This window comes from Schistosoma haematobium, chromosome 7 (genome assembly GCF_000699445.3).
Source record: "Schistosoma haematobium chromosome 7, whole genome shotgun sequence".
Classification (NCBI taxonomy): Eukaryota; Metazoa; Platyhelminthes; class Trematoda; order Strigeidida; family Schistosomatidae; genus Schistosoma; species Schistosoma haematobium.
The window spans coordinates 15,940,215-15,952,606 of record NC_067202.1 but is presented as its reverse complement, the minus strand read 5'-3'; the positions used below and the strand labels follow the sequence as shown (position 1 = coordinate 15,952,606).

Genomic DNA, 12,392 nt, shown 5'->3' with positions numbered 1-12,392 from the left:
TAAATATCAACAATTAGGAACAATAAACTTTAAAAGTGGACCGATCCACTAACTGTAGTGATGGTGCATTTACAGTGTAAATTAAGAATGGAATTATTTAATCTTGAAAGTTATTGTCACTGTACATCAGGATAATCATATTAATAATTTTGTGAGGACGAATGATGCTACTCAACTGAGTGAACTGAAATAGATAAATAAATAGTCACTTATCAAGATACAGCATAGCACGAATGTGTACTAACCCAAACTTTCATACCACGTTAGTACGACAAAATAAAATTAGCAGGATCAAAAGCGAAGAAATAGAAATAATGTATTAGTGATGATAATGAGAAAGACCAAACATTGAAAATACGGTTCAAGCAGATAAAATAAACAGGTATATGTGAAGGAACATGAAATCTTAAGATCTAGATGGGCTAGGATCAAAAGCAAATACATGAAAGACATATCGTACAAAGTCTCCGGCCATTGACTGCAATTATCTAGAGGACCCCCGACCAGGTATTGTATACCTAACAGGACAGGTTTAACCAATAATAAATGAATTCATAGACTGATGACACATCTTCATTAAGTTGTTCATAGTAAATGGAATTGTGTGAGGTTGTAGTCTATTCGTTGAAAACTAAGAACTAAAGTCTCAAGAAGTCACTGGCTCAATTAACATAAACCTTCCTTTCCATTGACTTAACTTACAATTTCTTATAACTAAAAGTTATCTGGAAAACTGTATGTGGTGAAAAAAATCACTACTATTGCATGCAATGCTACACAACCACACTCAAATCAATTATGGAGTAATCAAGCCTAGAAGTACAAAGATCATACTGTGGTGTGTGCTACTTATATTGACATAAGTAGTATATGATGTTAGTCGTGAACAGAAGGTCTGGCAGCAGAAAGACAAGAGGATCGAACAGTAAAGAATGGTAACAGAATGCAAATTGTCTGAAAATGCAAGAACAATGAAGTCTGAGTCATTTTGAGGCAATTGGTGGACATTTTGCAAATTAAGCATTTACTTTATGATTGTTAGATTTTATTATCAAGTCCTGTAATTTTGTGTTAAATACATTCGATTGTTCCCATCCGTGTTCTGTTCACTACAATACTACGAAAACCTAAGGATAGAAGAATTTGACACAATAAATACCAGTTAAGTAATTAAGCTAATTTTCGTGTATGAGGGGCTTTGAGAGACAAATTACGCATGGGAGTTAAAGTCAGTATACATCTATCGAAGCAGTAATATTACCCTACAATAATCTCATTTTTTTTTTAAATACTGGCTGAACTTCAGTCTTTGTTGGGAATAATATGTGTCTTCTGTGAGAAACGGTTCTATATAGCGATTAAGTGATAAGCTATTCTATCGCTATCTGGACTCAGTAACTCAGTGGATAAAGCAACAGGTGTTTGAAGTGGAAAGTACTGAGTTCAAGCTCCGGCGCATAAATCAATACTGGTATACAAGTACATCTAGCTATCAACCAACCATACTGGATAGGACAGGATAGCATGCTCCGAATTTCACGATGGCTAGCTAGCCTAATGATTACATCACAAATTGACAACCTTAAAATCAAACAAAAATAACAACTATGTTGATGTGAACAGAGAAATAAAGAAGCCATGTTAAACAATGAAAGTTATTTTTGTAGACACTATTTCACTTAATCCGACGTTTGTAAAATACTAAAATTTGTTTTTTCCATAGTTTATTCTATAAACCATAGGCTTTCGTTTGATGCATGATTCAGTGTTATAGCCTTTTCTGTTCCAAAACTATTGTAATTTAAACGTAACTGTTTGTGCCATTTGCCAAGTTTGAACATAATTATATTTCCCTAATTGTTTGTGAGTTACGATCATGTTAGTCACCTATTTCTCCATGTATCTTGTCACTTTAATCTGAACCGAGTAATGTTTTAGTTGACTCGATCTCTCTCTCGTTTTCAATCAATTATACGATAGAATAACATTTTGCCCAAGATCGTTAGTCTCAATTCGGACCCACGCATTTCTGGCCTCACACTGGAACCAATTGGCTTATCGTATCAAAGCCATAACTTGGATCGGGACAAGATTTCTCTTGTATATTACTGGGTAGGAAGATCAAGGATGTAACATACGTCTTATAGACAACGAACATTTAAAATACTTTTGTATTTACATGTTGAGACATGTTGTGTAACACCTTCCGCAATGCCCTGGTATGGCTGAAGATAGAAAGAGCCCAAAAGCTTTCATATAGCAACACATAAATAACCACTCCCACGCAAGTCCTATTCACTGCATCCTCGCGAACAGGTTGTTGTTTACCCAATTGAGAGGACTGAAAGAGAATATCAAATAGGTGCTTAAACAGAGTTATTGGGTACGGAATATCCAATTAGAATAGGAAAATCTTGATTTCAAATCAATCGTGAACATTGGCTCCACGGTCCCAAAGGGAACAAATAGCGTATGAACCTATTATTGGACATCGGCTATCATGGAACCGCACCTCCAGACCTCGGAGTGGCTCTCTAAGAAAACTACCTGCTCTGGTTTGGGTCCCCAGGAGGTATCTTAGCTTACAAAAAAGTATATTAATAACTATAGTGTGTGGTGTATAAGTTTATGTGTTGAAATAAATAAATAAATAAAACACGATGTGTAGCTAAGGTTATTTATTTTCTTGAGAAAAAACGATAGATCTTGAAATATAAGTTACGATAACATAGTTCGTCTACCAATAATATAGTCTGCGAAAATTCCATGACATGACTACTGTCCACAAGGAGCCCAGAAAAACGAATAATTACTGAATGGGCAAAATAAAAAATTATCACTAGGAAAACGCATTAAGTTGGATAGAACTTATAAGAACACAAATTCTCAAGAAACTCAAACAAACCTTTTGTTTTAAACTGCCAACTGGAACTGTAGCATTCTTCTCATCGCTATTGGACACATTTCCAGATGTTGTAGTACATTCTTCAGGAAACGTTTTGATTTCAAATGTTTGTTCGTCTTTGACAGATGCTTCTGAGAAAGGTATTTGATCACGGGTGAGTAGTTCAATAGCTGAATACTGTCGTGGTAAACTACCACGAATACATTGATTATCAGGTTTACGAAGGAAACAATACGGCTATGTAAGGGAAAATAATAAAAAGATTTTTCATGTAACAATTACTAGCATTCATTTTATTGGTTTTCAGAATTAACTTATTCATTTTATGACAGAGATTTTATCGAAATCGCTGGTGTTTATAACATCAGGAAGAAATTGAATTCTTGTGTACTATTCTCATTTAACAGTAAAAACGACACATATAAATACTTCCGGCTAACTAGTATGTTCAAGAGACACCTGGAAACAGCCTGTATACTAAGGCGGCAAGACTGTAGGTTGAAAGTTAAAAGACTGTAATTATTATGTTCTTTTCGACTACTTCATAGAATTATTCAGAAATTCTACAATTTGAACCAACCTTAATATTTTCTAAACCTTTAAAAAAATAATTAAATGAATATTTTGAGACGGTGTATATTACGTTAAAAAGTATTAGAAACGAAATAAATTATTAGATTACCAGATGAAACGGTAAATAATCGCGAACATGAGATTTCACTGTGTAATTTCTTATCATACATCTTTCAGGAGGGTAACCTAAACATTTTGGTTAAACAATTATACACATATCGTATAACAATATAGAATTCATTAATTAATAGAAAACACCTATCAGTATAGGGGTTGTGGAGATTATTAAGTTTTATATATTGAGATCATGAACTGAATACACCTAGTCTGATGGAATCGTTAACTGTATGTTTCAGCACAAGCTAGCTGAAAGTAATTAGCTCGAAATCATCATGAAAGACACAGAGTTTGTGATTGTGATTAATGATTACCCAAGATGATAAATTTCCACCTGTTTTCTCAATTGAAGAAACAAATGCTTTAGGGCATTAGGTTTTTTGAAGATAATTTAGCACAAGGTTATCTTTTTTCCGTACTAGTATCAATAAAAAGACTACTATAAACCAGAGAGCTCTAAACAGTTATGCTGTCTTTGTTTTGAACGTTCAAAGGATGCTTACAAAGGATATCGTGAAGCAGAATTAAATATCAAGTGCTCGCTAATTTTAGTAATATACAAAGTAATCCCAAGTATTGTTAGAGATATGAAGGTGGCCATCACTTCACGGACGCCCACAGGGTGTAAATATTCTTTTTTGAAACACCTGATAAGAAAACTAGATATGTAGTAGTCTAAGAGACCTGGAAGTATGCACGCGGAAAAAGGACAGTTATTTGAAGCTGATCATACGTAGGTCTTGTGTGAGAATTCGAGAATTAGAACCATATTTAAACGGCCTTGCTACCAGTGATGGGAATCTATGGGGTAATTTGAAGCATCTCATGTTTTGGGCCAGTTACCCTCCAGTGTGAAAAGGCTACGAATGTTGGTTGTCTAATGAAAACATCTCACAGTTGTAACACCTTAATAGAATCAACGGTAAGTTTTCTCTTTCGATCACTGAGCTGAACACTTCAATTATACCATTCTGATAGAACATAAACAAAAGAATTTTTAGAGAATATACCCCAATTAGAAAGCTTGATCATCATTCCAATGAAGTAACTAAGGTAAGAGTGGTGTGACAGCATGGACCGACTTACATGTGTGTTTGATTTTACGTTGTGAATGACTAACACCTTGTTTTTCAACTGATATCGGACTATCATGAAAATGAACTTCAAATCAGAGTTTGTCTTCATGTTTTATACATTCCAAAAACCACTAGATTGAATATAACTAAAGTGAAGTGAGAGATAACTTTTAACAGCATAAAATCTTACTAGCCGACAGGGAAAAAAAAAACAAAGTATAACAACAGATTATTGCTATGGATATTTAGATCTCAAATTCACATACCTTCATACTGACTTTTAAGTAACCAGGGGATATTTCATCAAATCTACAACTATGATTATCAACTGATGACTGTTCAAATAATTTTTCACAAACAAAGAAATATTGAAACTGATTTGCAGTAGAATTGGAATCATTCAGATTGTCATTTTTCAGTGATGGCATAAATTCTTTTATATGTGCTGTATATAGTAAATCAGCCGGTCTACCAACTCTATATGCTGAAGGGCATAACACCATACATCTACCAATCCAAGCGTCTAATGGAAGAATAACACGTCTAGCCTCATCGTAGACGACTTCATCAAGATGCCAAAATTGTGGGCATTTTGATGAATCAGTTATTGCCGATATCGGAGGTAAATCATATGGACGCAGAAATAAACCACCTTCTAGCCAAGCTAAACCACTAAAAAATGTATTAGAAACAATAGTTGTTTATCCAACAATCTACATTACAGTTTTCATAAATTTAATCATGTAGACTATAACACTGAAGGGATTTGAAAAGCATTGAAATGTAGTTAGTGAAAGTAAAATGTAATAGAACAATGGGTGTTGGATGGTGACAAATATTCAGCTATTCTGGACTGATTTTATAGACAGTTTGTAATTGTGTTGAGTGAAGTATTTTTTATCAAGCATATACTGTAGTTCTCTATATTTGACGGCGAATCGTTTGTCTAGTGTAATATGATCCCAGTCGGTGCATCGTGTGTCGATGAAGTACCCAGTCAATCGATAACACATAATATCGGTCACAAAAATAAAATTTTGAAAAATCAATGACTCAAAATATTACCAGGATACTGTGATTTGAATCTTGACAGTTTGAGATATAGAACGTACAGCAATATCACAAATGAGTTTAAAGGCATCATTAAAAACTAATATATTGTTATTGAACAAGTAAGAAATGGTGGATATGTTTGAGCTTTACTATTAAGTTCAGCTTAAAAAACCAATCTTACATGATCTAAATCAAGAGTAAGTAATTATCAACTGACTGATTATTGAGTAATGACGAATGTCAATTTTAGCTAAGCTTTTGGATTTTATCGAACAAGTCAAAATAAGAGTTACTAGTTTAACTGAATTAATATTGCACGGGTACTGTTTTGATAGCAGGTTGTTAAAAATAATCACCAGGAAACCATGAATCTAGGTTTCATGCTAATTAAGACTCGTTAGCAAGGTGTGCAAGTTTCCTCAAAATTACGAGTACGGCTGGCCCCGAATTGCTCTGGTACGACCGAGCGTAGGAAGAGTCAGCTCTCCCTCTCAAAATACTCTCACATGGCCACGCGTATATAGCCACTGCCACGGAAGTCCTACTCACTGCCTTCTCCTGGCATTCATGTTGTTTACGAAATTGAGAGGACGAAAAGAGAATGTTTGACGCTTTAACCGGGTTGGTGGACATGGAGAATGCACCTAGGGGAGATGGAAAACCTTCATTCCAAACCAATGGTGAACATGGGCTCCAAGATCGTGAAGGAATAAATGGCGTATGAACCAATTATTGGTCACTGACTACCATAGGACTGTATCTCTTGGCGTTGCTCCACTGCCTTGTGGATCAGACCTTTAGGTCGAAGGCTCCGGGTGTGACTCCCTAAGAAAACTACCTGCTTCGGTCTGGGCACCCGGGCGGTATCACAGCCCTCACACAAAAGTGTGGCGCATATATATTTGGTGCCCTCTTGTACCAATATACATGTGTTCAAAGAAAGAAATAAAGCGAGCAGAGCTACCTGGAGAGTGTTCACTAGCAATAGAACTTGATCAAGTAGGATTTCCTGTCCCCTCCAACTTCTAACCGAACTGTAGAGTGGATGATGGAAAACAGAAAGGATTAAGTGGCATCGTGAAAAAAATATCCAACAGAGCAAAAATCACTACACAATAAAAAATTTTCGAACCTGACATCCTTCCATAATCGATAAATTCGAACAATAATACGATCATAAGCAGATTTCACTGGAGACTGTAAGGATTGATCTAAAAGTTGTTTAACATTCGTTAATACAGTAGTTGTTGTTCCCTTTGATATATCCTGTGAAATATTGAGATGATTTAACCAGAAACGATTAACAAATGCATAATCATCTGTACGTATTTGACAAGTTCCATCAGGACTACCCAATGTCCAGAATTCATGTTCACCTTTCACCAGTGTATCTTGTAAGTCAAAGACAGCATCTACATCGTTTAAACTCATTGCTGCAGATAATGAACGAGGATATTCCTTTACAATAGAAAAATTAGTTATAAAAATCAATGGGATGGTGAAAAATATTTGAAGAAATGACAAGAAATATTTGTTGAGATAAAGAAAATATGAGGATGACATGTATGTAGAGAGATTAATGTCTAGAAAAATCGACTTATTCATTCTAAATTATATAGTAGTTAGTTAGTCAGTTAATTAGCTAGACAGGAAACCTAGAATGTTTAGTTTTAAGTATGACCAAATTTATACTAAGTATTAAAAAAATATACCAACAAAGAAGTGGAAATGAATCGATGCACTATAATAAATAGGTCATGAAAAACAGTTCATTAATTCTAAGTAATATAGAACTAGGGAAATATGAATACATCGATTCACATTGCCACAATACATTACATTACAGAAATGCTAAAGTAGTAACAGTATTTGGGGTAGTAAACAGCTTTAACTATAGATTATAGGATTCAAGGAAAAATGAACTGTCGGTATCGGGTTGTGGAGATTGTTAAGTTTTATTGAAATCCAGAACTGATTCAAGTTAGACAAATGATGAGAACCTGGAATCACAGGATGGTCGTTTCGTCCTGGTATGGGATTTCTCGGTAGTGTATATTCATAACCACACCACCAAGACATTTGGTCTCCAAATAAAAGTAAGCAGTCTTTTTTTGAATAAAAATAAAGGCAATTAAATTCTATGGAAAGCCGAACCACAGTAATACAGATCATACAACCATCTTATCATTCATTATTCTAGAATGCTAGTGTTTTCCATTTCTACATCATAAAAACACTTCACATAATCTGAATCGATGTTCCATGAAACTGTTGGAAATGTTATCTAACAGGTTAGATAAATGTGTTCAAACACAAACCATAGATTCTATTATAAACCAAGTATTTACTTAGAATAAGGATTGCAAATCTCTACCAACTATATATTGAATTTATTGCTTCAGCTGAAACATTTACCAATCAGTAATGAACAAAATACCATTTGGTAAAAGTACGCATCACATCATACCAGAAGTATTTACCAAATGAAATGTCCATTAGATTAATTGATGTAAATAATGAATGGAAATTATGGATAACTTCCAAAGAAATAGGAAAAATGAAGATAATTATATTGATTTTTTACAAGTATTTCAAAAAAAAATACAATGAAACGTACTTTTGTTAAATTATCCAATTTCAAGCAAACTGGACATATATAAGGAGCATCAACTTCTCGATCATCTTCACCTTTCACATCTACCTCAACTGTATTACCGCCACCGCCGCCAACAGCTTGTGCAGCAATTAACGCTGTTTGACATAAACGAACTAAGTTTGAATTTAATCCATTGGAGGAATCATTACGAATAGCCAGACTAAGTGCCCACCATAAACATGGTAGATGTTGCCACGATGCACATAAATCACATTGAACCATAACATGACCACCTTCAACACGAAAACCACACAAACATCGAATAACTTCAGCACCACGTTCTAGTGCACGACGATCAGTCTAAGTAATTAAATGAAAGTGAAAAATAGTTCATATAGTGAATATTTAATATATATATATATATATATATATATATATATATATATATATATATATATATATATATATAAGCAACTTTGAAAAATTCGTGTAGCTTTCGCTTTTAATGTCCAATGCGTTATCAACTGAGTCCAGATGGCCACAAGCTCGCTAAACGGAGCTAATGTATATACCTGTCTCTATCAGTAAGGTTCGTGTTATCCCATCATTGATATTCATAACGATTACATCGAAGGAATGGTGAAAGGAGTCTATATACGGCAACAAGAATTGATGAAAACTCAATCGTAAATATTAACAGCGATATAACTCAAACTTATCTGAGTGTATTTACCTAACGAACGCTTTAGATAAAATTCACTTGGTGAGAAATATTACACATAATAAACATCCTAATGAGTATAGAACACTAACAAACGAAATCATAGTGAATAAGAATATACCAGAACAATATGATAACAAAATTAGTATCAAATATGAAAGAAAAGAAAAATCTAACAGTCAACTTACTTTTTTCTTAGAACTGTTATTTTGTGATTTAGTTATACATGGTATAAACGATTTTGGCATTGCAACCGGTATGTGATTCTCCAACTTTAAACTTTCAACCAAATTAATCTACGAAAAAAGACAAGCAGAAACGATCAGTAAATATTGGGAAATTGAAAGAAAACACACACACACACATAATCATGTTGATCTGCTTGAAAATGTTGATGATTTTGTGCTATTGTAAACAAACAAATACTGTGATAACAACAACAACAACAGTGATAACGTCACAGGATAGATGTTTGCTTTCCGAAAAAGTCAAGCTTGAAGAGCGATAAAAATTTGAAACTCAAAAATGAATTTCTGATTGATTCAATTATGAAAAAGCATTGATTAGTTTGTATTCTGCTGTTTAATTGCCGCTCAAAAAAATCCAATGTAAACATATGCCACATGAGTACATCGGTTCAAGTTGCCGAAATTTTAATCACAGAACTAGATGAAATGAGCAAAGATGGGAAGATTCAAGCCCTCTCAACTGAAGCGCGTATAATAGTTGTTAACAAAGTGACCTTTATAACAAAAACAACCCTACCGCGACATCCAAAATATTTCTATGATTCTAGTTCACATATAACATTGAGAACACAATAACCTGAATGTAGTCTCGTGGGTAATATTGTGTTGTTTCAGGCAAGGAGTGATAATTTTGAGGTAAGGAAATCGTGAGATTACTAGATCTCTGTTAATAACTATATGAAAGTTTCATTTAACGGTAACCACAACTGCTTTTTTCTCGTCTCAATATCTAAGTGACCATTTCTGATTGCTTGGCAGTCTTAGTTCGCTAATATTCTGTGTAACTTAGCTTAAAGTACTTATTATTAGATATACTGAACTGTATCATTTCAAGTTGCTCTGAAAAAATATTAAGCTACACTGACTTACTACTGTGTCAGCGGTTAATCATTGAGGTGTTTTGTATCATTAGCTGTTATCAAGTCTTCAGCAGAACTGTTCATGTTAAAAGTTTGTAAGCAAGAAATGAGAAATATATATCAGAACCATGCAACTTCACTGCTAGCTACCATAAAAGGACAAAAAATCAGTTAATAATCGAGTGGAGGTTAAAAGTCCGATCATGGAACTGAAGGTCCTGAGTTCGAGTCCCGTGAAGGGGACTGTGGATGGAACGGCCGTTCAATGCTTTCAAGTATTTAATGATGGTTTACCTTAAACTGACTCTTGATTTCAATTATAGGAAAGCTGTGTTACTTCAAATGAATGAAAATTAAATTGATAGGTTGGAATCAATAAGCTGGAAAGCTCTTAATTGATATACATAGACAGTATAGTGGTTTGTTGGATATCAAACACTTAAAATAAGTATAGTATTTCCTGTATTTATGAACAGGTTTAGTTCACTTAAATTAGGCATTCGGTCTTTAATCAAAGTTTCAAAGATTGGGAAGCAAAAACGTGTTCCTTCTAAACAACTACTCGGTAATATATAACTCATTAAACACTAGGTATGATCCCAACCTAGTATATAGTGTCACACATGAGCAAACAGACAAATCCCAGATGTTACGTCACAAAAAGCATAGAGTTTCTATGACTAAACAAATTTTCAGGTAGCAAGGCTTCAGAGCATGATAAAAAAAAATAGCTGTTCAGAACCATACAAAAGCGAAAGTTAACAAACGTGAAAATTCACCATTATCTATCAAGAATAAGGGTGTATCTGATCTTGTCGGTTACGTGAGATGAAACGGGAATTCATGAAACAGAAAATAATTGCCAGAAAATTTTTTTTCAATTAAAATAACTTGAGAGTATACATAAATGATCAACGACAAAACAGGACAATCCTAATCTGAAAACAAAAAATCAATGAGATATATTATACACTTAACCCTAATATAAACAAACAAAAAAACCCCACTTACACGATGTTTTATATAAACACTTTTTAATTTCATTAAACGTCGACCAAACCAACTACGACGTCCAGTAAAAGCTTCCCATACAGTGAACATATTATCCATAGCTATATCTAATGAATATAAACTTTCCATAATATTAGCATTTGTAACTAGGAGAAAATGATTTTCTTCTTTTTCTGATAATTCAACATGTAATAAATGATGATGAGGTGACAAATTATCATTATTATTATTATTTAATGTTTGATCTTTTATTGAATTTATAATAAATCGTGATGCAATACTGGCTAAACAAAGTGATGGGTATTCAACATGATAAATTTCATCATCATCATTATCATTATCACCAATTGGTGAAAATAGACGATTAGTAAAATTCGATGTAAATTTAACATTTAATCCAGAACCAGATAAATGTGATGATAAGGTAAATCGATAAAATTCCGGATACCTGTGTATGAGAATAATAAAAAACAATATATATATTGAAAATAAATAACATTATTAATTTAACTGATATATATAACAATACAAAATGACCCCCCCACACACACACACACACACACACACTTTATCTTTTCTTTTATATTACACATTTTCTGTTTACCGTTTTTTTTTCTAAGGTCAAGTCAATAAGACTCTGGAGAAACTAGGGTCCAGTTAAAAAAACCATAACCGGGTTTTCATCCAATACATACAACTCTAGTGTAATAAGTTTAAAAGAGATTCATCTTTTCTTTTTCTAAAGGTAGTAAAAAGTAAAACAAAAAAAACAATGACCTTAAAAAGCTTGTGACTTAAGGCTATATCGAAGCAATCTACACAGGATGTACAGATGCCAACATGAGACTGATCAATTGGAGTCATAAATAACAATAGGAAGATACAAGTAAAACAACACCAAATGAATAACCTTATATGTTTACAATAATAAGAAATGATTAATTTAATTTAACTGAGAAGTGGTTTATATATTGTGGACGTTTTTTGAGAAAAACACTCATTGAAATATGAGAACAATATGACTGAAGATTTTGTATGAATTATGAATTATCATATAAACTGAACGAAAATTCAGGTAGGCAAAACCGATTTATTGTTTAATGTAAAATCATACTTTATGATTCTTAAAATTCAGTCATTATTCCAGTAGCTCTCTGTTTACATTCATGTTCTGCTTAACTAAAATTTCTCTAAGCAGATATTCCACCTCCAATTGTTGTTACAAACTACTT

General features: G+C 33.4%; 1 protein-coding gene across 1 annotated transcript in view; it reads right to left on the bottom strand.

Moving 5' to 3' along the window:
* WC2_24 (blue light receptor) overlaps nucleotides 1-12,392 on the bottom strand; it is a gene marked incomplete at its 5' end in the record, with an annotated part of 41,531 nt that overhangs the window by 4,995 nt on the left and 24,144 nt on the right. The window contains 6 exons of the mRNA XM_051219603.1: nucleotides 2,906-3,142; nucleotides 4,938-5,343; nucleotides 6,857-7,182; nucleotides 8,342-8,680; nucleotides 9,230-9,337; nucleotides 11,161-11,608. Of these exons, the coding sequence (XP_051064536.1) occupies nucleotides 2,906-3,142; nucleotides 4,938-5,343; nucleotides 6,857-7,182; nucleotides 8,342-8,680; nucleotides 9,230-9,337; nucleotides 11,161-11,608 (1,864 nt within the window). The remainder of the gene's footprint in view (nucleotides 1-2,905; nucleotides 3,143-4,937; nucleotides 5,344-6,856; nucleotides 7,183-8,341; nucleotides 8,681-9,229; nucleotides 9,338-11,160; nucleotides 11,609-12,392) is intronic.